Source organism: Chiloscyllium plagiosum, chromosome 18, assembly GCF_004010195.1.
Source record: "Chiloscyllium plagiosum isolate BGI_BamShark_2017 chromosome 18, ASM401019v2, whole genome shotgun sequence".
Classification (NCBI taxonomy): Eukaryota; Metazoa; Chordata; class Chondrichthyes; order Orectolobiformes; family Hemiscylliidae; genus Chiloscyllium; species Chiloscyllium plagiosum.
This window is the reverse complement of record NC_057727.1, coordinates 18,065,719-18,093,125: the sequence shown is the minus strand read 5'-3', so window position 1 is coordinate 18,093,125 and position 27,407 is coordinate 18,065,719. Positions and strand designations below refer to the sequence as shown.

Here is a 27,407-nt window from a genome sequence, read left to right as displayed (position 1 = left end):
GTGGGGTTAAGTACATGAAAGTTTTTGGTACTTACTGTCTTTAATTTCCGATATGGCTCGAAAGAACTGTTTGTTTAGTGTATGGATTCTTTTGTGGATGAAGAAAAGGACCTTTGCAGGTCTGTGAGAGTGTTGTCCTGAGCTGGGGTAGAGCTGGACTGTAGGGAATGTAGGTAGCGGCGCATGGCTGCAAGCTGGAGCGGAGGATCCGGAGGGAGGTCTGTTGCTGGAGGCTTCGGATTTGTTGTAGGTACTAGTTGTCCTGGTTGGGTCCAAATTTTGTTGGTCTGAACGTAGTCCGGAGTCCATGTGGGTCAGTCGGTTCCGTAGACAGGTGCTGAGAAAGGAGATGGGGCTGTGGTAGCGACTCTGTTTGAGGATGTGGCTGAAGAGCTTCAGGGCAGAAGAGATTACCTGGGGGGTGCAGTGAGAGAGGGACTCACTGAGATCCTTGTAGAGGGAGGAGGAGAGCTTCTTCAAGGAAGGCATCCTTGCAAAAGAATTCGCAGTAGGTTAAAATCAACTAGGAGAAAGTGAGGACTGCAGATGCTGGAGATCAGAGCTTAAAAATGTGTTGCTAGAAAAGCGCAGCAGGTCAGGCAGCATCAAAGGAGAAGAAGAATCGACGTTTCGGGCCCGAAATGTCGATTCTCCTTCTCCTTTAATGCTGCCTGACCTGCTGCGCTTTTCCAGCAACACATTTTTAAGCTCTAAAATATACTCTGACCTCTGAAGAAGACATGAGGAAAGCAATGACCTAGTAATGAATGACTGGCAAGATGAGTACCATTGATTTCTCAGAACCAAATGGATTGGGGATAATTATCAACTGAATGGTCAGGTAGCTAATATAATGGGGAAACTAGGAGGAAGAAGTGTGATGTACTTCTTGCAATGAACAGGCAAGATGGATAGCATACTGGTCAAACATGGGCTGATATAATGGAAACATACTTATGCAGTACAAAGTGAACAGACAGCAAGATGTGCATTGAGTAGAGTCTTAATCCACTTTGTTAATGACACATAAGTTCTCTAGTATTGTTACTCAGCTACTCCCAGGCCACAAACCACTTCACAAGTGAAGATGCAAGTACTTGAGCTCACAGGTTCTACCAATACGATAAAATTGAATACAAAGAGCCACAATCAGAATGGTGCTGATTGACTCACCGATTATGATTTGCTACCTTTGATTGCATGATTGAGCCTGGAAACTTGTTGCCTGTTTAAACTGAAACTGCCTTTTGCTTCTTAATAGATTAAGTGGCTTGTTTGTTTTCAACAATATGTTATCACATTGGGAAATGCTGGAACAAACATCCAAGTGGATGATTGTAACACCATACATAACAGCTCAATATCCTTGTGTCAGTTATTTTTGATATGATAAGGACTTCGCTCAACATATCAACTTATTAATAAAATAAAAATATTCTGGTTAAGCATAGGATGGTAAGTTTTACACTGAATATTATTTTTAAAGTCTAAAGCCATAAAAATATCATTGTTATCTAATTAGCAGTAGCCCTGCCCTATTGGGTTCAGTTGCTTAATTTTTGAGTCAATAACATGGATGAAGCCAAATCCCTCAATTACTTAAAGCATGGCTGAATTAAAGCACCCGCATCTTCCACATTTTATAAGGGCATGTTTGGAGATTCGGAGTAAAAAGTCAGTGGGGGAGGCAGGTGCTGTTCCTGTGTATCTCCATGCCAACTATGGTGCAACCAATCAGCACCCTCTTCTCTTGTTGTAATATAGTTCTCTTTCCATGTTAGGTTTCTTGCATCTCAGTCCTGATTTTTGCAAGATGAAAAGTTTCAACTCAAAGCAATTGCTTATATTTGAGTCACTAGGATTCTCTTGAGTCTCCCTTTTGGAACCATCTCAAGCACTTGAACAAATCTTTGTGTCTCAGTGACCAGGTCATAACACAGTCTCCAGGGTTGGTCTGATCAGAGCACTGTACATTTTGATCATGAATAATTATCAATTATGCTTAACTGTTTTAGCTTTTTTTTTGTAGTTCAGCCTCAAATTGTGGGTGTCCATCCCTAGTTGGTCTAACAACTGAATAGCTTGCTAGACAACTTCAGAGGACAGTTAAGAGTCAGTTGCATTAGGAAAGATAACAATGTGAAAATAGACCAGACTTGGTAAGGTTCCTTTTCTGAAAGAACATTAATAAAGCAATTTTTTAAAAAGGAGATTGGCTTTATGATTACTTTTTATGAATACTAGTTTGTTTTGTTCCAAAATTTTAAAATTGAATTTAAATGATCAAATTACAATAATTGAATTCGAATTTATGTGCTCTGGACTACTAACCCAGTAATAATACACGTTAACACCAACTTGGTTTGATTAATCGTTGTCCTACATCAGTCGGACAAACTTACTACAGTCTGGCTCTCATTCCATTTTTTTCTTCAGCTCTCAGCAAAACCCATGCAGTATACATGTGTAGCATCCAGCTTATGTGTAGCAACTTGGACCAGATTATATTAAATTTCCTCTGCTTCTTTATTTCCACATTATGCTCATTTAATCCAATTCACTTTTGAGTTAGTTCCTGCAATTCACCATCTGTCCTACTCTGGTGTTTCCAGGATAAATAAAAACATGGGGTCTGAGACATCTTCATAAAGAATATGTTTCACAAATTGTGATCAAAATGAGAAATGTCAGGACAGTGGAATCAAACTCAAACAGTGGATTTACAGAATCCTTTGTTGGCAAACAAGTGCAGGCCAGGTGTACCATAACCAAATATTAAGTAAAACTCCCACTTCTCTCCAAAATTTATCCTCAGTCTCAAATTCAGAAATCATTTCCCTAACCCACAGTTCCCAAACCAACATTCTGTGGTCTCTTACTCTGAGTGTGTAGCCATGCATTGCCTAATTAGGAGCAACCTTTCAGCAATCCTTTGAAAATACACAGCTTTTACAAAACATTCCCCTTCCAATTCTATTGCATTGTGACAGAATAAATAGCTGCTGGCTCAAGACTCCATGTAAATTATTTTCCACATATAGAAGATTATTTGTTAACTGTCTCCTCATTCAATTCCCTAAAATTACCTGAAAAGGCAAACTTAAAAAATAAAGTACAGACTTTTTTCCCAGTATATCAAGTTGTCGAGAAGGTCTGGGATGAACTTGTTTTCGTCTTGTACTAATTTGTTTGTCATTCAATTTTCAATCATTTGTTGCATTTGGTTTTGGGACAGGCCAAGAAAGACAGTCAGCAACAGTGGAACACTGTGACAATAAAGATCTTGCTCTACATGTTCCACTTGCTGTCTTTGGTTTGGGATTCACATAGACAAATGTTGCTTCCTTTTCCATGGGTGAACTCTGCACTTGTCCAGTAAAGACATTTGTATAAATGTTTGGATTCGGCTGGCAGTGGCTGTAGAATTGGCGATACGTCGTTTGCATTATTTCTGATCTAGGATGAACAGCTGTTATCAGTGGTCGACCTCGTGGGACGAGTAGCTGAGGAATCATCACATCTGTGGATTGCAGATTTCTGTGATGCCAGAAATCTGCTTTGTATGTGGATACTAATGGCCATTGTTGTTGTCTGTCAGTCTGAATCGGAATCCAGGAAATAAAATCTTTCTTAAATTCACTGCTTCTTCCAAAAGCAGTTTTTGCCCGACTTATAGCATTGCTCTACAGAAAAGGGAAAGTAAATCAGTTAATTATTTCTAAAGTATTTGTATTGAGGATCTCCAAGTAAACTGTTAAATAAGGCTAAATATCTTCAAGCGATCCCAGAATAACTAACACACTTATGAGAGTCTTATCCAGGGTTTTGACGCTTAACGTTTCAACTATAACTTCTCTTTAACCATGCAAAAATAGAAACTTGATTCTAACTAAAAGTATATCCCTTGTCAGTACTCTTACCATATACAGCTTTACTTTTTAAAAAAATCATGAAATCCAAAGGACTCATGTGGTAGAACACGTGAGTTTGCAAAAATCTGCCCATTAAAAAGTAGTACAAATAAAAATAAAGTTATTTAATTGAGACAACAGAATGGGAAGCCTTAGGATGTATGAGGAAGCATGGGAAAGGAGAGTGATGAGGAAAAGTGAAAAGCTAAATATAAAGAAATTTTGAAAGTCAACTGCCATTTTCTGGTTTTAACAGCAATAGGTTTGGATGCCAGGTGAATAACCTACTCGGTGGAAGCAAGTTGGTCAGGAAACCATTTTAACATCTAAAATGTTATCCCGGTCCCAGATTCAGTACTGACCTTGGAAACCTGACAGATGAAGAGGATAAGAGTTGCTAAATGAACACGTCACTGCTCTGCCAACTCTGCCTGTGAGGCAAAAGGAGTTGGAATGCTTCATTCTGGTCCACTTAGTGTAGCTGTTTTCAACCAGGCAATTGGATATTACTCTGCAATTAGCTCCATATTCTCCATCCAACTACATATCCAACACACCCTCTGATGTCCAAAATTGATCTCTTGCCTGGTACTGGATGTCTACCTATCCAGTCAGAAAATCTCTTAGTGTGGCTTGCTGGAGCCAGGAAAGAGAATTTTAAAAATGTTAAATCATGCTCCTAAACTTATTCATCCAAGTTTCCCAGCTATTATATCACTTCCCGATTAATATTGCAGCATTAACCCCAATAATTTGAAGATCTGAACAGTGCTTCTTTCTGGTAAATGGACATTTAGCTCCTATCAAAATCCAACCTTGGGAACCTACTCCCTGTCAATGCTTTCTGACATGTGTGACCTTCCCTACATGACCAAAGTTCTGTGTACTCACTGGCTGAAAACAATGCTGTTGCTTGTACCCAGAGAAAGGCATCTCAGCCCAACTGCACCTGCACAGATATAATTTTCAATCAGTGAACACTTGCTTGAGTTTTTAGTTGATAGCCTTTTCATATTCAGCTCAGAAATGACTGACAGGATAGAATTCAGGGTAAGGCCTGAGGCAGTGTTGTAGAACAGAGGGACCTGGGGTGCAGGTATGTAATTCTTTAAAGTTTGTGTCACAAATAGACAGGATGGTTAAAAAGGCATTTGACATGCTTGCCTTCATTGCTCAGTCCTTTGAGTGTAGGAATTGGGAAGTCATGTTGAGGTTGTACAGGACATTGGTGAGGCCTCTTCTGGATTCCTGTGTCCAGTTTTGGTCATCTAGTTATTGGAAGGATATTATTAAACTGGAGACCTGCACAGATATAATTTTCAATCAGTGAACACTTGCTTGAGTTTTTAGTTGATAGCCTTTTCATATTCAGCTCAGAAATGACTGACAGGATAGAATTCAGGGTAAGGCCTGAGGCAGTGTTGTAGAACAGAGGGACCTGGGGTGCAGGTATGTAATTCTTTAAAGTTTGTGTCACAAATAGACAGGATGGTTAAAAAGGCATTTGACATGCTTGCCTTCATTGCTCAGTCCTTTGAGTGTAGGAATTGGGAAGTCATGTTGAGGTTGTACAGGACATTGGTGAGGCCTCTTCTGGATTCCTGTGTCCAGTTTTGGTCATCTAGTTATTGGAAGGATATTATCAAACTGGAGAGAGTTCAAAAGAGATTTACCAGGATGTTGCCAGGTATTGGAGGTTTAAGTTGTAAAGAAAGGCTGGGACTTGTTTCACTAGAGCGTAGGAGGTTGAGAAGCAATCTGATAGAAGTTTATAAAATACTGAGAGGTATAGAGAGAGTTAATAGTAGTTGTCTTTTCCCTAGGATGGGTGATTTCAAGAGTATGGGGCACATTTTTAAGGTGAGAGGAGCGAGAGTTAAAAAAAAGACATGAGGCTAATGTTTTATGCAGAGGGTGGTTTACGTGTGGAATGAACATCCTGAGAAAGTGGTGGATGCAGGTACAATTACAATGTTTAAAAGACTTTTGGATAGACACATGAATAGACAAGGTTTGGAGGAATATGGGCCAGGAGTAGGCAGATGGGATTAGTTTAGTTTGGGATTACATTCGGCATGGATTAGTTGGAAGGAAGGATCTGTTTCCATGTTGTATGAGTCTATGTCTATGACCTTATGGCCAGAATCCTGTTTTATTAATGTTTACTTTCTGTGGTGCAAACTTTGAAACTGCACAGTTGGTCTGTCCAGCTAGATTACAGTTGTGAGCTCCGCTAGCTTTCTCAGCATTGATACTTTTTCCCATGGGCCAGATTAGTGATCAAGGGAAAAAGAAACAAAGGCCGCTAAACCTGCACAAAGCCAGAGATTCGGGAATTTATTGTGTTAAGAATGAAGATATTTTTAAATGTATTATTTATTTACAATGGTTACATATAAGATGCTCTGGTGAAACGGATATGTAAAAATGGCAAATGAAAAATTAATGTCAAAGAAATGCCAAGCTTTACTTCGGTGTGTGGGAATATTCTGAAAGGTCAAAAAGAGAAGTGTTAGAAGTGAGTTTCTGTTTATGGAGTTTAGGATGACTTTTATAGGTATCTGACTTTTGACTCCTTGAATGTCAGTATCCATCAAAGGGAATTGTGTAAGTCTCCTGTAGCTCCTTCATTGTGTTCCTCTGAATCTCCCAGTGCTTAACTTGAGATATTGTAAAGAAAGATATCAGTAGGAATGCACAAGTTAGAGAAAGGTAAGTAGATTTAAATACCTACATAATTTGCAACAAATGCTGGCTTGTACAAGTATCCTGATATTTTAATATATTTTTGTATTTTATTGGTCTGGCAAATGTTTAGAGCTGTAGAAAACCTTTCAATTTTGATGGGTTTGAAAAAAGAATTGACAACAGTATCAATCTGTATTAATGATCTAGACAACAGTATTTGGAGTGCTGCCCTCATATTCCTAGATGTCATCAAGACATGTGGTGGTATCATAGCTTTTATTGGAAAATAAAATTACAACCTGACCTAGATTGTTGGAAGAATGGGAAGATGATATTTATATCAGATAACTGGAATGCTATGCATGGGGAAGAGCTATAACACCAAGCATCTGTACTGCATGTTAGACTCTGTTTTGAAATTTATTGTGAGAGATCTAGATGATCTCTCACAACTGACAAGCTATAGAAAAATAATATTATGATATACAGCTAAGAGGATTAAATATATAACAAAATACAGCATACTGGGGTGAATTTTTCTTTTGCATTTGCGGAATGTTTTCCTCAAGCAAGATTCATGACATATAGTCCACCATGGCCCATGTAATTTTTCTCCCACAATCTTCTGCTCTTCACCTCATTACTTTGCCATTGGTCTCTTCATTGCTGATCACATGAAATCATCCAGCAGCCGAGGCAGAAGTGCTCACCTCTGTGGGTATTTTGCGACAGTTGCGCCAATGGCACCATATTTAACCCCTAGCTATACACCATTTCAGATGCTGGAACCATGAACTGGCCATCATACTCTGGTGCTCCACCATTATCCTCAAAGAAATGGCAGAGAAAGGCAAATTAGCTCCTCAAATCCCTGACAAAGACTTGGAGGTGCTCATGGATATGATGATAGAAAAGAGAGCAATCCTTTCTCTGCTGAGGGAAAAATGGGAACTTTTTCACCAATGCTTATGCCGCTCAAGGTATAAAAATATTCTGCCCAGTATTAAAATTATTTTTAAAAATGGGGATTTACCAGGATGCTTGCATTCACAGTAAGGAATTTCATACCTATTGTGAACTCTATTTTTGTGATTGTGTGCAGATGTTTACAAGCCAAGTAGATTGGTTTTCAGCTAACTGAGCAGGTTAGAGGGTGTGGTGCTGAAAAAGCACAGCTGGTCAGGCAGCATCCAAGGAGCAGGAGAATCGACGTTTCGGGCAAAAGCATCCAGAATAAAGATTTCTGAACCACAAGGGTCTGGTTAGCCAAAGGGCGGTCATGTCAACATCAGAATCTGGAAGCATAGACTACCGAACTGGCTTTCCTGTTTTTTTACGGTGATCAGTCTATTTTTCATGTGAGTAAGAGAGTCAAAGAAAGGGAGAGTTTGGGGTGGTGGGGGGTTTAGACTTTTAGGTAGTACTATTATGTGCCAATAGTTTATACGTTGTTTACTTGTAGCTAAAAGTCAAATTACTTGTAAGAAATAATTCTTGGTTCGTACAGAAACGTGGTCTTTGCTTTCAATAAAACTTGGTTTCAAAGTCATATAAGTTGGGGTACTGTCCTTTCTTTTAAAGAAACTAGCATATGGTATAGCTATGGGAGTAGAGGATTTCAATTTATAGTTCACTACCCAGTGGATCATAACAACATATTTTAAACTCCAGAACCCCTCATTGGAGTAAGCAATTGTTATCAATTACCCTGTAGTCCCATTTTATATTCTCTGCTATATCCAGCGAGACTGAAATAAAACATGTCGTTGATTTACCACATCAATTTGAATGAATCATAACAATATTGAGTTAGATTAGATATCAAAGAGTTTTATGAAGGATCATTGACTTTGGGAATTAATTATTGGTCCATGCTGTAGATGCAGACTCACTGCAACTGTTCGACATGAAGATGGATAAATTCCTAGCGGAGGGTGATGTTGCTCAGTGCAAAAGATAAGTGGTATGTAGGTAAGTAGCTTGTAGCTACTGTCATCTTCTAGAAATTGTTTCTCATTATCTTTGGGTGATCAGAGTTAAATTTCTCAAAATTATTTTTCAGTGAAATAGCCTGATGATCAATCTCCAATGTTTTTCTGCCTCTTTCAAAAGATTACTGGCAAACAGAGAGTACTGAGGGTCACCTGGAATGCCGATCCATCACATTTGCAACCCTCCCTCTCTAGGGCTTTCCTGGTTACTGGTCGAGTGTTGTTTGGACTGTTTGATATTGTATTTGTCTGAAACCAGCAAGCTGCATTGAGATGAAGCAGCTCGCCTACCATGTGCAAATGAGATCCAAACTTTGAACTGGTTCTTGTCTTTCCTTTCCAGATGGTGGCTGGTGGCCAGTGTGAAATACTGGTAAACCACCCAAAAGTTAAAATCATTCTCATTATTCTGGGAATTGTTTTGGGTCTCTGATATGAAGTGTCAACAATTTTTGGTACTGGAATTTGAGGGAGTGTTACTATCATATACTTGAACCTTAGAGACACAAAACATTTAACAATATAGATTACTGCAAATTATTTCTACTGATATCAACATATCATTCAAGGTTATATTGTGTTGTGATAATACATAGCAACAGTGATAACCCGAATTACAATAATCACGGCACTTCAAAAGCATTGCATGAATTGTGAAGCACATTAGAAGGTTGCCGCAGCAAGCTTACAGTTATTTTAGTTCCATGCTTTTTGTTTGTGTTCCATCCTTTTCTTGAATGGTTTTTGTTTTATATTTCTTGCAAACTTCAACGCAGCCTGAAGTGGAGTTAGTGTGAATCAGGAATTATGTATTGCAATTTCCCCTTTTTAATATCACAATTCTTTAACTTTATGATTTTGTTGTTGGAACAGTACAGCCTGGATTGTACAATTGCAATATTAGGCATTCTGTTGTAGTAATGAATTAAAACATAAAATGTCACATTTTTAAAATCTTACAAAGATTGACTCCATGCAGAATGAGATTGAAAACTTGAAACTGTTCCCATTTTGAGCCAAGGTAGTTGATTGGCATTGCATCAACAGCGATTAGATTATTTAAAAAGTAGTATTAGCTACAAGACTGAACTTTCTGTGGCATGTTGAAAAGGCAATTCCATCAAATCATTAAAAATAAAGAAGCTAATGGCAATGTAGCATAAGGTGACAAGTAAATTACAGACATTATTGCTGCATTAAGTATCGGTCTCTAGACTTACATTCTCCAGATATGTGGCACTGTCGTGAAACACTTGCCGACTATCATGTTTGGAAAAGTTGTGTTTCAAAGGGTTCTCCTGAAACCAGAGTAACACCCATGTTAGTCAAAGAAACTGAATGGTGGTCAGTGAGACACTACAGTGTACAACAGAATATGCAACATTTAACTGGGTCACTCATTAAAATATGGCCATCTATGATGGCTAAGGTGAGCTGGTCCATGCATTGGATTGTGGGAGAGGTCTCCTGAGGCCAGCATGGAATCAAGTCGGCCAAATGGCATCCTGTGAGCCCTAATGCCACACACTAAAAAGAGTATGGAAGAGATTCTAATTGTCCCTTTTAGCTTGCTATCATGTGTGGCCATAAACCACACATGATAGCAAGGAGGTTAAAGAGGTGTATCTAATTCTCAAGCAAGGAATATGAATAAATGTGGAGGAGCAAACTGGAGCTGCAATTCACTAAGTAATTGCTTCTTCAGAGCATTAATATAGGGTTTCAAATTTCACCCATCAAATGTGACATTTCAAGAGAATCCATTACATAATTCCTGTTGTTACTGCTGACATTCACGTAATATTGACTTCACATCCTAAATTTCACTTTTAACTAAATGCCTGTGGTAATGATTATTCAAGGAAAATTTTCAACTGCTGGTTGTTCATTTATCACCTGAGAAACAGGAGATGAACAGAGATTTTACATGCTCACTTGTCAGCCTCATTCAATTTTAAGACAGGCTTTTGAGAGGACAGGTAGTAATCATGCACAAACCTACGCAGGAGTTTGTTAAAATATGCAAAATGGGAACAATTGCAGGATTCAAATTGCAATTTTCATGGTGAAATGACATGAGTATGAAAAGTGCACAATTGCCAGTAAAGTAAGGTCCAAACCTAGAAGTGACCTGAGCTTTGCTAATGTAGAAATTGGGCAGTTGGCACAGCTACAAAGCCAATATTGTACTTGCTTTGAACTGAAACAAAAATCTCCCTTATAAACCTCTGAAAGCAGTCTTGTAAAAGATAACTCATGCAACAGCCAATTGAAACATTTCAAATTTATGGCAAAGTACAGTATTTCAGAAAGTTCATGCCTGAATAGAAACATGCCAGAGGAAAAAAACCTCCCATTAACAGCACATAAGATGGGGATAAATATTTAGGGGTTGCAGTCTGGTGAATATCCCTGATATCAGCAAATATTTTGGAGCTAACTGGAATCAAGTACTTTGTGTTTTGGATTGATAACATGACATTTATTTTCATGTTCACGCTTTCCACGGGATTCCCTGTTCACTGTGATAAAAAATATATGTTTGATGTCTGTAATAGCTGGAAACCATTTTCTTCAATAGCTTGTTTTGGGTCTTATGGTTGAACACAAAGAAATGGATTTGGTCAAATTTCTACCTCATTACATGGTTAATTTGTAGGTCAAGCATCACAAAATTTTGCTATATTATAAATGTTACACAGGACTGTGACTTTCAGTCTTTTAAGCGCTACAAAGTGAAAACAGCAAAACCCTTTTAATATTTCTGTGTACAGTCTAAACTTTATTAATGAGTAATTGTGAGTAATAATCACATGGATTATTCATGATGGGTAATTAGAAAAAAGTCTGCATGACACAAATGAGATGAATTGGTGCTTTGTTCTTGTATGACTAAACCCCTGATATTATGGATTATATCACTAATGAGTACTGACGAGTTTGTGCATAGATTACCTGTAAATGACACTTCAAATTATTCCTGAGTTTTATGATTAATCAGTATTACAAACACCTCAATATATTTATGTTTCATTTACTTAGTTAATTTTGTTAAGTCAAAGACATCTAACAAATTGGTTCGAAAATTTCCCCCACTTTTGCATGAAAAGGAAGCTCGGATTTTCCTCGCAACTGTGACTGTATAAATGTTATGAACAAGACTATGAAATCTTGCAGATCTCTCTTCCTTAATTGTAAAGTGGCATTAGTTTACAATAATCTGAAGATGTTGTTATAATTATGAAAGTGAAGAGGGCACAATTTCTTCATATTGGAAAATCGGTACATCAACGTAAAACTGTAATTTTGTTAAAGATTGTAAGGAGAGAAGTTAGGAGAAATGTATTTAATAATATTAAACCCGAAGCTTAAACAAAGACAGGCTATTGGGAACAACATGGGATGCTTTTATTTTATTTGTTCATGGGATATGGCTAACCAAGCATTTATTGCTCATCCCTAATTGCCTAGGAGGCAGTTAAGAGGCCAAAACATTGCTGTGGGTCTAGAATCAGAATAGGATAGGAGATGTCCTTCCCTAAAGTAAATTAGCAAACCAAGTGGGTTTTTAAGACAATCACCAGTCACCATAGTAACCATTAGGCTAGCTTTAAAAAAAAATCAAGTTTAATTTTGATATCTGCAAACTGCTGTTTTACTCTACAACAATAATGTGCAAATGTTAATTTTGAACAAAATCACAAACTATTTGACAGAGATGGTGGTCCAGAGGTAATGTCACTGAACTAGTAATCCAGAACCCCAGGCTAATGTATTGGGGCAAGAGTTTAAATCCTACTAAACCAGATGGTGAAATTTGAGCTCAGTAAAAGAAACTAGAATTAAACTCTGGCTCATTGACAAACATGTCAGTAATTATAAAATTGACCTATCTGGTTCACAAATGTCCCTTAGGGAAGAAAGGTAAAAACAATGACTGCAGATGCTGGAAACCAGATTATGGATTAGTGGTGCTGGAAGAGCACCGCAGTTCAGGCAGCATTCGAGGAGCAGCAAAATCAACGTTTCGGGCAAATCCTGATGAAGGGCTTTTGCCCAAAACGTCGATTTTGCTGCTCCTCGGATGCTGCCTGAACTGCTGTGCTCTTCCAGCACCACTAATTCAAAACCTTAGGGAAGAAAACCTGTCCTCTCTACCTAGTCTGGCCAACATGTGACTCCAGACCCACAACAATGTGGTTAACTCAACTTAATGAAGGGCTTTAAATGTTGGCTTGTCATGAATTCACATGATTTGATTTGATTTATTACTGTCACATACAGTGATAAATACAGTGAAAAGTATTGTTTGTGTGCTAAACAGACAAATCATACTTTACATAAATACACCAGGGTAATAGAACAGAGTGCAGAATAGAGTGTTACAGCTTCAGAGCAGATGCAGAGGGAGATCAATGCTAATATGTAAGAGGTCTGTTTATAAACTTGATAAGTCTGAATTAACCATCATAAAACAGACCAAAATGAAACAACCCAGAGGAGGAATTTAGAGCTTGGTCAATGACATGAGTTTCACGAAGCAGTTTAGAGGGGAGAGGCATTTTCACAGTGGATGGCTGAAGGCATAAGATTGAAATGGTGGATACTTTAAAGCCAAATAGATAGTGCAGCCTGTAAATCTATGGGAGATAACTGAAAGGTGAAAGGATTTAAGCAGAGGATGAACATTTTAACTTTGAGGCATTAGTGAGTGGAATATTTGGGCAGGGGGGATAGAGATGATAGGTGAACAGGATTTACTGTATGGGCTGCAGAGTTTCTACAGATTAGGGTGACTGGAAATTTCCTCAGAGCTGCTGCTCCACACAGTAATTTTGCTGAAAGTATACAGTGGCAATAAACCCTGTTACCTTGAACAACAAGGTTACCACCACTAGTAGTTCTGTGCCACAAGAGCCTCATTTTATGACTCTTGTTCATGTTTTGGGCTGTGGGGAGTAGTTAAGACTAGTCAACTTTATTTCACCTTGGCCATGCCTTGCTTCTTTATTTAACTTATAATCCTAAATATTGTTCTGATCAGTGTACATATAATCAGGGAAAGTATTTAATAATTTCCAAACAGTAAAAAAATCTCCTAAATTTAAACATTCTTCTGACATAATGGCCTAATAAACTGGCAACCCGCGGACTAACGGTGATTTTGCAGTTATTTACAAAATATTATATCGATTGCAAACGGAGAATATTGCAATCAGAAAACACGCGAATCGGGACTAGACAGCAATTGCTGATCTCCGCTACCCGCCCAACAGCCAAATAATGTATGGGATTGTTTTGGTCAATGTGATTGATACTAATAATTTAAACTCACCCGGAGTCGTTTTATAAGTTTCTCGGGAGGGGGTGGCTTGGCCCGTTGTCTGTATTCCTGAAATATGTCATTCCGTGATTTACTGCGGGCATGTCCATGAAATCCAGTCGGAAACTGTAGGAGCGAAAGACAGCGGGAAAGGTAATTGAACAGTGAGAAAGGCGCAGCAGGGGTTTCCTGATGCAGGACTCCTAAGGCATGCACAGATCCATTGATTTTCAAAGTGACTTGCTTACCCAAGACCCAGTGATGGCTCCAGCCATGGTGTCTGATAAAGTTTATTTGAGCTTTGTAGGATTGGTTTCCTAGGAAGCACTGTTAACAAAGAGCTCATGTTCACCGTTTACTCGGTTGCTAAACTACACGCTGAAGAGGCGCGACCGATTTGTTACTGCAAATTTATACTTGTAAACCTAACATGACTGAAATGGTAAATTTCGATTAATTGCTCAAACTAAACACCAGTAGTAAAATAACCTCAAAACATGTAAAGTCTATTTGTAAAATCCGTCTATCAATTGATCTCATGAAAGGGCAAGGGAAATACAAAATGTACAATTTGATAAAACAAACATGATATTGTGTGTCAGGCAGCGAGACAGAGAAAGCAAGAGAAACTGGGAGTTATACAGAAAGGGGTATGGGGGTACTATTTTGAGGACATATGTAACTATATCCGCTGCTCACACTCCAATAAAAGGATAAGTCAGATACAATGAACGCCAGGAAACTCAACCTTGTGTTGATTCTAATCAGACTTGACTGTAGCACCTTCCGTTGCATTCTCCCACAAGTCAAATTCTATCTGTACGCTTCAACTCAAACCTTAACAGAGTAATAGATTCTGATAGCTGGACAAGAGAGCGACGGTTTATTTTCATGACCAGCAGACATGTGAGCTATTACAGAATACAATTAGGTGGATCGAGGAGAAAGTGAGGTCTGCAGATGCTGGAGATCAAAGTTGAAACTTTATTGCTGGAACAGCACAGCAGGTCAGGCAGCATCCAGGGAACAGGAGATTCGACGTTTCGGGCACAGGCCGAAAGAAGAAGGGCCTGTGCCCGAAACGTCGAATCTCCTGTTCCCTGGATGCTGCCTGACCTGCTGCGCTGTTCCAGCAATAAAGTTTCAAATTAGGTGGATCGGCCATGCTAAATTGTCCGTAGTGTACAGCGGTAGATAAGCCATGGTATTATGTTGGGTTAAGGGGATAGGTTGTGGGGCTGGGGCTGGGTGGGATGCTCTTCGGAGGGACGGTGTGGACTCGTTGGGCCGAATGGCTTCTTTCCGTACTAGGGATTCTATGATTAACAGCACAATTGTCCTCGTGTACAGTTGTCGCCAGTTACCTTCAGGACGCTGCTGAGTTAGCTGCAACAAGAACATTTATCGATTTGCTATTGCTGCACTGTGAACCGGTTTGAGCAGATTGCTTATGCAACTGCGTCGGTGAATGACCAGGATTGGAGTGTCTTCTCCAGATAGAGCTGAATCAGTGAATGGATTATACCCCTGTAGGTAGGTTGTGCTAACTCGAGATTCAAACAAGAAATCTCTTAATGTGCTCACAGTACACTAAAGGACAAGAACGAGTCAATAATGAGTCTGATGAGGGAAAATTAACGAGTGCTGGAAGTACACAGCAGGACAGGCATCATCAGTGGACAGGTTGGCGACCTTTCAGAACTGGAAGAGGGAGAGGTACAGGATGATAATGCAATAAATTCACATGATTTGATTATGGTAATAATCAGAACTATAGAGCAACAATGAAGATCTGGGTTCATCAATGTCCAGAATCCTACTACATTAATATTCAGGTTTCTATTACATTCACTAACAGCATCCTATTACTTTCAGATTCAGGATATTGCCACATTACTGATCATGGTACCATTACATTAACAGTCTGTTGCCTATTGCATCAACAACGAGATCTTATTGCATAAATAATCAGCATCCTAACATTTTAATAGTCAGGATCTAACTACTTTAATTACACAGTTCCTATTGCATAATCAGTAACATTCATGATATACAGGTGCCAGACATTGGCCATCTCCATCAAGAGAGCATCTAATCATTGCCCCTCGACATACAGTGACATTACCATCACCGAATACCCCAATATAATCAAACCGAGAGTTACCATTGAACAGAAACTGAACTGGAATATCCATGTAAATACTATAGCTACAAGAGCTGATCAGAGGCTAAGAATCCTACAATGGGTAACTCACTTTCTGAGTCTCAAATCTTGTCCACCATCTACAGGGCGCAAGTCAGGAGTATGACAAAATACTTTCCACTTGCCAAGATGAGTCCAGCTCCAACAACACTTAGAAGCCTGACACCATCCATGACAGGCTACTTGATTGGCACACATCCAGAAACATCCACTCTCTCCACCATCAATGTTCAATAGCAGCAATATGTACTACCAAGATGCAATGCAAAAATTTACCAAGCTTCTTAGCACACTACCTTCAAAACCCACAACCATTACCATCTAGAAGCTCATGAGTCTGGCATGACTTCTTCAGAACTGAAATGAGTCATAAAATAGGTTATTTTTATTACTTTTGACAGAGACAGAGAAGGAGTGATGGTAGAAAGCCCAGTGCAAGAGTCAAAGGGGTTATTGAGCAGAAAACAAAATGTCAAAAAGGGTATAAATTAAGGTTTGAAAGGGAGAGAATTGGGCCTTTCTACTAAGTGTGAAGTAAACTAAACACAAACAGAATATACAGTATCCACATTATTTTGCCTTTAATATTTTGTATAACAGGCAAAACAAATTCAGTGCACTCCATCCGTGCTTCACTGCTTCCTGTGTCTGAGAGAGTTGGCTTAAATGCTTGGTCTAATTTTTAAATATATTACTTTTTTCCAATCTTCTAACAATAAATCTCTTGCTGCTTTTAACTAGTTATTTGTTACTGATGGCCCCTCACTTGGTCATTATCCTTTGTTTTGTTTTTCACTTTCAAGGGTGGCATGGTGGCTCAGTGGTTAGTACTGCTGCCTCTCAGCACCAGGGTCCCAGGTTTGATTCCAGCCTCGGGTGGCTGTCTACGTGGAGTTTGCACGTTCTTCCTGTGTCTGTGTGGGTTTGCTCTAGTTTCCTCCCACAGATCAAAAGATGTGTAGGCTAGGTGAATTGGCTATGCTAAATTGCCCAAGCATTAGTCAGAGGGAAATGGGTCTGGGTGGGTTGCTCTTTGGAGGGTTGGTGTGGACTAGTTGGGCCAAAGGCCTGTTTCCACATTGTAGGGAATCTAATCTAAAACACTTATTATTTTGATTTTAATGAAAGACAACATAAAAAAAAATCATCTTACAATTTACTTTTAAACTTCCCCTTCCGTATCCATTATATTGAATTATATTGGAAAGCATTTTCTGCAGAGAGTAGTGTACAAATTGGAGTACTAACATAGAGATATAGACATAGAAGATAGGAGCAGAAGGAAGCCATTCGGCCCTTCGAGCCTGCTCCGCCATTCATCACAATCATGGCTGTTGTTGAGCTCAAAGGTTGTGCTATCTCCCCACAACGTTTGATCCCATTCGCTCCAAGTGCTATATTTAGCCACCTCCTCATTAAATACTTTGGCATCAACTACTTTCTGTGGTAATGAATTCCACAGCCGCACTACTTTTTGAGAGAAGAAATGTCTCCTCATCTCTATCCTAAATGATCCACCCCAAATCCTCAGACTGTGACCCCTGGTTCTGGAGGCACCCACTATCAGGAAAATCCTTCCTGCATCTACCCTGTCTAGTCCTATTAGAATTTTATAAGTCTGTATGAGATCCCCTCTCACTCATCTCAACTCCAGAGAAAACAATTCTAACCTAGTCAATCTGTCCTCAAACATCAGTCCTGCCATCCCCTGAGTCAGCCTGGTAAACCTTCACTGCATTCCCTCAAGAGCAAGAATGTCTGTCCTCAGAAAAGGAGACCAGAACTGCACATAATTTTCTCGGTGTGGTCTCACTAAGACCTTGTATAACTGCAACAACACATCCCTCTTGTGCTCGAAACCTCTTGCAATGAAGCCCAACATACAGTTTGCCTTTTTTACCATCTGCTGCATCTGCCCAAGTTTGTCCAAGTTATAGTGCCTCTGCCATTGCTTTGCCCACTCACCCAACATCCAGATCATGCTAAAGAATCTCTGCATCCTCGTCACAGTTCACCCACCCACCAACTTGGTATTATCTGCAAACTTTGCAATGTTACACAATGTTAATACTGTCGTATGTATCTGTAATTCTATGTGTACATTAAGTTAGTTAACCATATTGCAAAGAACAATTTAATATATTAATTGAAACTGCTCATTGAAATCTTTACATTTCATGTCTTGGAAGCCAATAATTTTACATAAGTTAATGGAATTGTGTCAAACAAGCTATTGTTCATAAAATTTTCTTCACTAACATTATCCTACTTTGAATAAGTCACATTTGTTGATCAGCCCATTAACATAAATGTATGAGTACATACCCAATACGTGGGTCGTGTTTAATCCTTCAAGGAAGCTACATGCAAGGGTAAATGCTGGGAGGACGGATCCTTAATGCTAGCTGATAACAAGAAAGTTTTTGTAAAATGTTTTAGGTATAGTCGTTTTTAAAGTCCTATGATACTGTTAAGAGATTAAACATCCATTAATTAATGACATAATTGTTTACTGTGCAAGAGTCCATTGGTGAAATATACGTTAATTCTTTGTTTTTCTCTCTCCTCTGATGCCAACCATCTAAGTTCTCCAGTATTCTCTGTGCTTGTTTCAGATTTCCAACATCCGCTGTATTTTATCTTTACGTAAGTCCTTTGGGCCCATCGTAAGGATTGTAAACAAGTAAAGTTTGTAAACCAATTATTTATTTCCATTGGTTTGTGTTTGAAAATAATAGCAACCAATTTCTGATACCGATCTGTTTACCATTAGGAGTTTGCTTCTGGATTACAGAGACGGTGGGTAGGTTCAGAATCATGATGTGCAGGAACTTTAGTGCATAATCTTGTCGAGATCATAAACGTCTGGTAAATAATGATGGGCCTCTATCTTGTACACGTGCGAAAGGCGTTGCCTCATTGCAGCTCACGCGCTTGCAGAACGTGAAACTGGATTTCCCAATCGGCGAAGGCGGGCACATGACATCCAGGCCTGTCAATCACTGTCACTGCGCATGCTCAGTGTCCTTTCACTGGGCCACGCGCTGGTTTTCATTTCCCGCCTTTCCCGCGGCGCGCGGTGTTGTTACCCGGGGCACCATCAATTTGCAGTAGTCCGTCTGATTGATTGAAAGAGGGTAGTTGTAGAAGATTAAATGGACACAGAGGGCTCAAACCTCGGTTAGAGGACACGCAGCTTCCAAGAAGAAGGAATAGAAACTGCAGGTGAATCTTAGCACCTGCGAACGCTTAAACTGCTCGGGTCACCTTGGAGCTGCCAACTTGTGGGAGTTGGTTGTCAACCCAGCGAACACTCGGTGCATGCCTTAAACACACACTTGGGAATGGGTCACCAAGTTCACAGCAAGGTGGGCCACAAGTGAACACTGGCACTCACGAAATCTGACGCAAGACGTACATCGTTGTTAGTATTGAGTCAGCACATTTGCTTCAGGACTTGGTAGCGTCTGAACTCATTGAATCGTCGAGGCCATAAGGTGTGGAAGCAGGCCTTTCGGCTCACCGAGTCCACACCATACCCTCTGAAGATTATCCTAACCTGTCCCCATCCCCAACCCCATTCCCATAACCCTGCATTTGTCACGGCTAATCTATCTAACCAACTCATCCCTGGAGACTATGGGCAATTTAGCATGGCGAATCCGCGCAACTTGAACATCCTTGGACCGTGGGAGGAAACCTAAGCACCCAGAGGAAATCCCACAGAGAAACGGAGAGAATGTGTAAATCATTGGCATCAAGTAATCGCCATCCCCTCAAGTTTCAGCTCAGTTTGTTTATACTGGGTAAATAGGACAGAGGATGGAAGGAGCTTTACTTACCCACCCCAGTTCATTTAGGTAGAATATCTGAATGTCCCTTCACTTTGCCCCCTATGTCTACTCCAACCAGATTGGGACAGGGGGGACAAATCAGAGAGATTTCAAAAAAGGTAGGGAAACAATGAACAGCACTACAAAGTCAGTTTATGAAAAGTAAATCAGCCATCTGCCTGTCAAAATATAAACATCATGCTGTGTGTATTGTTTTCAGAGAAACTGACAAAATTTAAAGACAAACGATTCAAGTATAAATAAATGATGTTCTTCATTCAGCTTTTAGAACACTGATAAATGAGAGAGTGATAGATGTTTGGCAGTGTTTAAAAAGCAGCATTTAATTAAGGGAGAGTGGATTTTAAACATGACATGTTTCGTGATCATAGAAACCTGAAATTCCCGTGGGAGATTTGTTACTTAAACCTGTTTAGTGAGGATGTTTACTCCATCTTATTCATTTTCATGTACCTGTAGCAGCTGACAGCATTCTTGATCTTTCTGTAATCTTTAAATCGGAGATTTAGCAATTGTAAGGTTTCAGTGGACATTTATTAAATGTAATTTGTAACAGATTGTGGTAAACTTAGATATCCAATGCAGAATATGTGTAGTAGGAACAGTAGTAAGGCGTTTGGCCCATTACTGTCACTGTGGTATTAACTCCACTTTCCTGCTTATTCCACATAATTCTTGATCAAAAATTTATCTAATTCAGCCTTAGGCATCTTTGGTGACTCAGCCTCCACCTTTATGGAAAATAATTCTAAAGACTAATGAAGAAAATCCTCCTCTTTTCTATCTTAGATGAGAGACCCCTAGTTTAAGAATTTTCCCATAAGGTTAAATATCCAGTCAGCATTTGTCCTGTTGCTTCTGCTCAGAATCTTACATTTCAACAAGCGTGCCTCTCATTCTTCTAAACTCCAATGCTTATAAGCCCTTATTACTCAACCTTTTCTCATAAGACAACCTCTTCATCCCAACAATCAAGTTAGCGAACTGTTTTAAAAAAAAAGGATGTGGGCGTCATTGGCAGAGCGAGCATTTATTGCCTATTTTTACGTGCCCTTGAAAAGATGATGATGAACCTTGAACTGCTGCAGTCTACTTGTTATAGGTATTCACAATACAATTTTGGAATTTCAGGGTTCTAACAATGACGGAATGGTGATTATATTTTTAAGTCAGGATGGCGAGTGTCTTGGCAGTTGGGAACTTGCAAGTGCTAATGTATCTGCTGCCTATTTCCCTCTGGATGATTTGGAAGTTGCTTTCTAAGGAGCCTTGGTGAATTTCTGCAGTGAATCTTGTAGATGTACATACTGCTACTACTGAGTGTCAGTATTGGTGTGACTGAATATTTGTAGATGAGGTCCCAATCAAGTGGGACGCTTTGTCCTGGATGCTGTCAAGTTTCTTCAGTGTAATAGGAGCTGCATTCATAAGACAAGTGGAGCCTATTCTGTCACACTCTTGGCTTGTGCCTTATAGATGCTGGGTAGGGTTTGGGAGTTAGATGGTGAGTTACTTACTGCTTGATTCCTAGCTTTTGACCTGCTCATATTGCTACTGTACTTACATGGCTATTGCAGTTCAGCATCTGGTCAGGTGTATTCTTTGATGGTAATGCCAATGAAAATCAAGGAGCAGTGGTTAGATTCTGTGTTGTTGGAGATGGCCATTGCCTGACACTTGAATGGTATGAATGTTACTTGCCTGTTGTTTACAAACCTGAATATTGTTCAGATCTTACTGCATTTGGATATGATTACTTCAGTATCTGCAGTGTGATAAACGGTGCTAAACTTTGTGTAGTCATCAGCTAATATCCCTACTTCAAACCTTATGATGGATGGAATGTCATTGATGAAGCAGCTGAAGATGTTTGGGTCAAGGAAATTCCCCTGAGGAACTCTTGCAGAGATGCCTTGAAGCTGAGATGACTGGCCTCCAACAATGGCAGCATCTTCCTTTGTGTCCAATGTGACTCCAAGCAGCAAAGAGTTTTCTCACTGATTCCCTCACTGTCTCTATGTTTGCTCAGTTGGCTTGATTTGATTCGATTTATTATTGCCACATATACTGACATACGATGAAAAAATATTGGTTTGCATGCTATACAGTCAAACTTGGTCAACTGCAACCTTAATGTCAAAGTCACTCACTCTTATTCCATATCTGGTTTAGCTTTTTTCTTCTTAGTACTTTGGCACAATGAGGTCAGGAGTAGAGTGATCATGTGAAACCCAACATGAGTGAGCAGCACGGTGGCACAGTGGTTAGCACTGCTGCCTCAGCGCCAGAGACCTGGTTAGCACTGCTGCCTCACAACGCCAGAGACCTGGGTTCAATTGCCGCCTTGGGCAACCATCTGTGTGGAGTTTGCACATTTCTCCCTGTGTCTGCGTGAGTCTACTCCAGTTTCCTCCCACAGTCCAAAGATGTGCAGGTCAGGTGAATTGGCTATGTTAAATTGCCCGTAGTGTAAGTGGAATGGGTCTGGGAGGGTTGCTCTTCGGAGGGTTGGTGTGGACTGGTTGGGCTGAAGGGCCTATTTCCACACTAAGTAAGTAAAATGAGGATCAATGAGCAGGTTATTCCTTTTTAACTACCATTTGATACCTTTCTATCACATTTCTGATGATCAAGATTAGGCTGGTAGCGTGGTAATTGCTGATTTGGGTTTGTCCTGCCTCATGTATGTGGGTGGTTGACGGGTATATGCCAGTCTTGTAGCTGCACTGGAACTGCTTGCCTAAGGTGTGGCAAGTTTTGGAGCACAAGTGTTCAGTACGATTGCAGGAATGTTATCAGGGCTCAATACCTTTGCTGTATCCAACCATTTATTGATATCATGTGCAGCGAGTGGAATTGGCTGAAGACTAGCATCTGTATTGTTCCTTTGGAGAAGGCTGAGATGGATCATGATCTCTTTCACCAGAGTTGTTAGAATCTCAGAATTGCTTCCAATGCAAGTATGTGTCTCCTTAAATAAGGAGACCAAATCTATATACAGTACTCTAGCCATCGTCTCACCCTGTACAGTTTAGCAAGATTTCCTTAGTTTTATAATCAGTCCACTACAGAATAAAGGCCAATGTTTTAATGGTGTGGTACAATTCAAGATGGCTGAGTTGGGTTGTGGGTAACAAGCTAGCAGGCCCTGACAATTATTTTGGAGGAGGAAGGTACTACTGAGTAACTGTAATGATGCTGCTTGCAGAATGACCATCGCAACCAGGGGGTACCTCAATGGGCTGTGGAGTGTCATTAAGAAGGGTCCGTTTTGAACATTCAAAATCAAGCAAAATACTGTGAACATTGAAAATATGAACTAAACATGGAGAATGCTGGAGAAACTCAGGATGTCTGGCAGCATCTGTAGAGAGAAACAAAGTTAATGTTTTGACTTCTGTATGTCTCTTCTTCAGAACTGTTCTCTTTTGGAACACATTGGGAGGCATGAATTTGACACAGATCTGTGTAATCTTCACATTTGACAGGAGGCCCACATGATGGAGCTAGAACCCCAAGGAGGCAGGTAATAATTAGCCACACAAGTGGCTCGGTTAGTCTGCCGACTGCTGTACAAACATCCACTGGCAATGTATCATAGGGGCAAGATGAACTTGGATCCTATCCTGATGCTTTTTCCTGCCATTTTGCCAGCTATCCAATCTGTGCCCAAACCGCTTTTAAAATGGAGCCTACTATCTCCAACATTTTCACAATCCCTTCGTAGTATACAGAATCACCAATCTAGTTTAAATGGTCAGGTTCTTGAGAGGAATTTGAATGCACAGCCTTGACGTTAAGCTGAATGTGCCAGTTAGCTTATATCAGTTTAAACAAACATTGTAACGATAGTCTTCTGTGAAGAATTTACTTTTGGAAGTGAAACTAGGCAAATGAAGTATAAATTTGAAGCAAGTACACACACATAAATAATGCTCAAGCGTATCTGCCTTAAGGAAAAGATAGTGCTCTTTCTTATTTTATCGTTTTTATATTTTTTATTTGAGCCCTGAAATTACCATACATCGTGCTATTGTACAGACAGTTAATATGCTCATGTCCAATTGTTCATGTCAGTCATCTTAATAAAGTATTAACTCATTTAAGATCAAAAAGGGAAATGTCTCCATTAAAGTATTGGAGAGAAGAATTTAAGCTAAATATGTTGGACATTCACCAAATAGCATCACACTCAGTAATTTTCAGATCGTAGAACAAATTTCATACTTGGTGGGATGTTTAAGCAGTGAGCTACAAGAAATCTTATCCGCACACTGTATTCTACTTGTGTTCTCCACAATGTGGACCTGGATTTTCCAAAATTTGTTCTTAAGAATATCTCTTGAGGAATGAGTGGAACAGATTGTACATAGCAAAAATCAAAGGGAATGTATTGGTGATAAAGGACTGCTAAAGATATAAAGTGGGTGTAAATAATAGTTACGAAAAGGGAGAAAATTGGCCCACTTCACTGAAGCAAGCTCAACAAGGCAAGGCCATAGAAGAAGAGATGTAAGAATAATGAAGGAAAGAAGTCATGCTCTGAAGTTGTAAAATTCACTATTGAGTCCTAGCTGCAAAGTACCTGAATAGAATATTAAATGTTGTTTCTCCAACACTTAATGGTGAAGGCCTAGGGATCGAGATGTTAGCAGGGGGGAATATGGCTTATTGTAAAAGCAAGTAACTGGAATCCGGCCATTTAACCAGACAAAGTAGAAGTGTTCCATGAACCAGTCATCCAATCTGTGGCTCTGAGCCTTTGTAAAGGAGACCAGATTGTGAGCAGTGAATACAGTGGAATAGATTTTAAAAATTACAAGTAAAATGCTGCTTCACTTGATGTTGAGTGTGGGGTCTTGGACACTGAAAAGGGAAGAGGTGAATAGGCAGGTATTACACTTCTGTGATTTCATGAGGGATGCCATGGGAAAGTGATAGAGAGTGGACCATGGCATCACAGAGAGAATGGCTCCTGTGGAATGCTGACAGGAGAAGGGAAATGTTTTTTGTAATCCTGTCAACCATGACTGGGGAGGTGGTTAGAAGCCTTTGATGATCCTGCTGGAGGTGGCGGAAATAGTTTAGGATAATTCTTTGCATGTGAAAACTGGATGGGTAGAATTGAAAACAACATAAACCTTATTATTGTTCCAAGGGGGAGAGGAAGTGGTGAAGGCAGAAGTGCAGGAGGACTGAACAAGGAGGATAAAATAGTCAAGATAGGAAGAAATAAGTTCAGTTGGGGAGGAACACTTTGGATCTGCCAGGACAGTCCCAGAATCATAGAATTATACAGCATGGAAACAGATCCCTCTGTCCAACTCGTGCATGACGACCATATAACCTGAGCTAGTCCAATTTGTCAGCATTTGGCCGATATTACTCTAAACCGTTCCATGTTTACCCATCTACATTCCTTTTAGAACTATAGAATCCTGTTTAGAATACTGTGTTCAGTTCTGGTTTCCCCGCTATAGGAAGAATGTTGTTAAACTTGAAAGAAAAGATTTAGAATATGGAGCAATACAGTGCACAACAAGCCCTCGATGTTGCGCCGACCTGTGAACTATTCTCAGCTCGTCCCCCTAACCATCATCATCCATGTGCTTAGCCAAGGATTGTTTAAATCTCCCTAATGTGGCTGAGTTAATTACATTGGCAGGTAGGGCATTCCACACCCTTACTACTCTCTGAGTAAAGAACTTGCCTCTGACATCTGTCTTAAATCTATCACCCCTCAATTTGTAGTTATGCCCCCTCGTACAAGCTAACGTCATCCTAGGAAAAAGACTTTCACTGTCTACCCTATCTAAACCTTTGATCATCTTGTATGTCTCTATCAAATCCCCTCTTAGCCTTCATCTTTCCAATGAGAACAGACCCAGGTCACTCAGCCTTTCCTCATAAGACCTTCCCTCCAGACCAGGCAACATCCTGGTAAATCTCCTCTGCACCTTTTCCAAAGCTTCCACATCCTTCCCAAAATATGGTGACCAGAACTGTACACAATATTCCAAGTGTGGCCGCACTAGCGTTTTGTACAGTTGCAGCATGATATTGCGGCTCTGGAACTCAATCCCTCTAGCTAACACACCGCATGCCTTCTTAACAGCACTATCAACCTGGGTGGCAACTTTCAGGGATCTATGAACATGGACTCCAAGATCCCTCTGCATATCCACACTACCACGAATCTTACCATTGACCCAGTACTCTGCCTTCTGGTTATTCTTCCCAAAGTACATCACCTCACATTTAGCTGCATTGAACTCCATTTGCCACCTCTCAGCCCAACTCTGCAGTTTATTCAAGTCCCCCTGCAACCTGTAACATTCTTCCAAACTGTCCATTACTCCACCGACTTTAGTGTCATCTGCAAATTTACTAATCCATCCACCTATGCCTGCGTCTGAGTCATTTATAAAAATGACAAATAGCAGTGGTCAAGGATGTTGCCAGAATTGGAGGGTTTGAGCTCTGGAGAGAGCCCGAATAGGCTGAGGTTTTTCTCCCCTGGAGTGTGGGAGGCTGAGAGGTGACCATCAGAGGTTTTTAAAAGCATGAGCGGCATGGATAGGGTGAATGTCCAAGGTCTTTTTCTCAGCCAAGGGGAGTCCAAAACTGGAGGGCATAGATTAAAGGTGAGAAAGGAAAGATTTAAAAGGGCCATGAAAGGCAACCTTTTCACGTAGAAAGTGGTGCATGTATGGAATGAGCTGCCAGAGGAAGTGGTATAGGTAGGGACAATTATAACATTTGAAAGGCATCTGAATGGGTACATGAATAGGAAGAATATGAGGAATATTAGAGGAATATGGGCCAAATGCTGGCAAATGGGATTAGATTAATTTGGGCTATCTGGTTGGCATGGGCGATAGGTCTGTGTTTGCAAGACCCTACCTTAAAGTAAGTCCAGCCCTGGTTTGCCTTAACCCAACTCCTCACATTTATCTAAATTAAAGTCCCTCTGCTGCTCATTGGCCCATCTGCTCAAGGTCACTGTCCACTACAGCACCGACTTTGGTGTTGTCTGCCACATTACTAATCACACCTCCTACATTCACATCCAATCATTTCTGTAACTGATGAAAAGCAGTGGACCCAGCACTGATCCTTGCAGCTCACCACCTGGTCACAGGGCTCCAGTCCTGTTTGTGGATTTTTGGAAGGAGGAAGAAACAGGCTGTGTGGCATTGGGGTCTATGAGGTGGGAAGCTGTGAAGGAGAGATTTCCACAGGAGACGAGGTAATTGACAGTCCTGGAAACACCAGCTTGATTTTTAGTGGTGGGATCATGATCCAAGGAGACAGGAGGAAGTATCTGAGAGTTGGCTTTCAGCCTCTGCAAAATAGAGTTTGGGCATGCTAATTACTTATTGAGATCTGCATTTCCATGGGCTTTCAGTTTTTTGTCACTGTGGCCTCTTCCTTTTC

At 40.1% G+C, this 27,407-nt stretch overlaps 2 protein-coding genes across 3 annotated transcripts in view; one reads left to right on the top strand and one right to left on the bottom strand.

The window, feature by feature from the left end:
* Positions 1 to 27,407, top strand: part of LOC122558900 (kelch domain-containing protein 8B-like) — a 141,319-nt gene that overhangs the window by 112,201 nt on the left and 1,711 nt on the right. The window lies entirely within an intron of this gene.
* Positions 448 to 14,232, bottom strand: LOC122558902 (uncharacterized protein C3orf84-like). Of its 2 annotated transcripts, XR_006314267.1 has the most exons (5): positions 14,162 to 14,232; positions 13,926 to 14,039; positions 9,811 to 9,888; positions 3,121 to 3,683; positions 448 to 490 (listed from the first exon to the last, which is right to left on the bottom strand). XR_006314267.1 is itself a non-coding variant. In XM_043707835.1 (4 exons), exons 1-4 carry the CDS (start codon positions 14,186 to 14,188, stop codon positions 3,204 to 3,206), a joined length of 699 nt encoding a protein of 232 aa, XP_043563770.1. In that variant the 5' UTR covers positions 14,189 to 14,232; the 3' UTR covers positions 696 to 3,203. The 2 variants fall into 2 exon arrangements, 1 of the variants encoding a protein (XP_043563770.1); XM_043707835.1 differs by lacking the exon at positions 448 to 490 and having other exon boundaries at positions 696 to 3,683.

Bases quoted from the DNA above. Each gene is read 5' to 3' on its own strand.
- LOC122558902 (XM_043707835.1), bottom strand. From the start codon at position 14,188: ATGGCTGGAGCCATCACTGGGTCTTGG. The intron at 9,889-13,925 runs GTGAGTTTAAAT...CTCTGGTTTCAG, and splicing joins AACTTATAAAACGACTCCGG to GAGAACCCTTTGAAACACAA. The intron at 3,684-9,810 runs GTAAGTCTAGAG...CCTTTTCTGTAG, and splicing joins GTGCCACATATCTGGAGAAT to AGCAATGCTATAAGTCGGGC.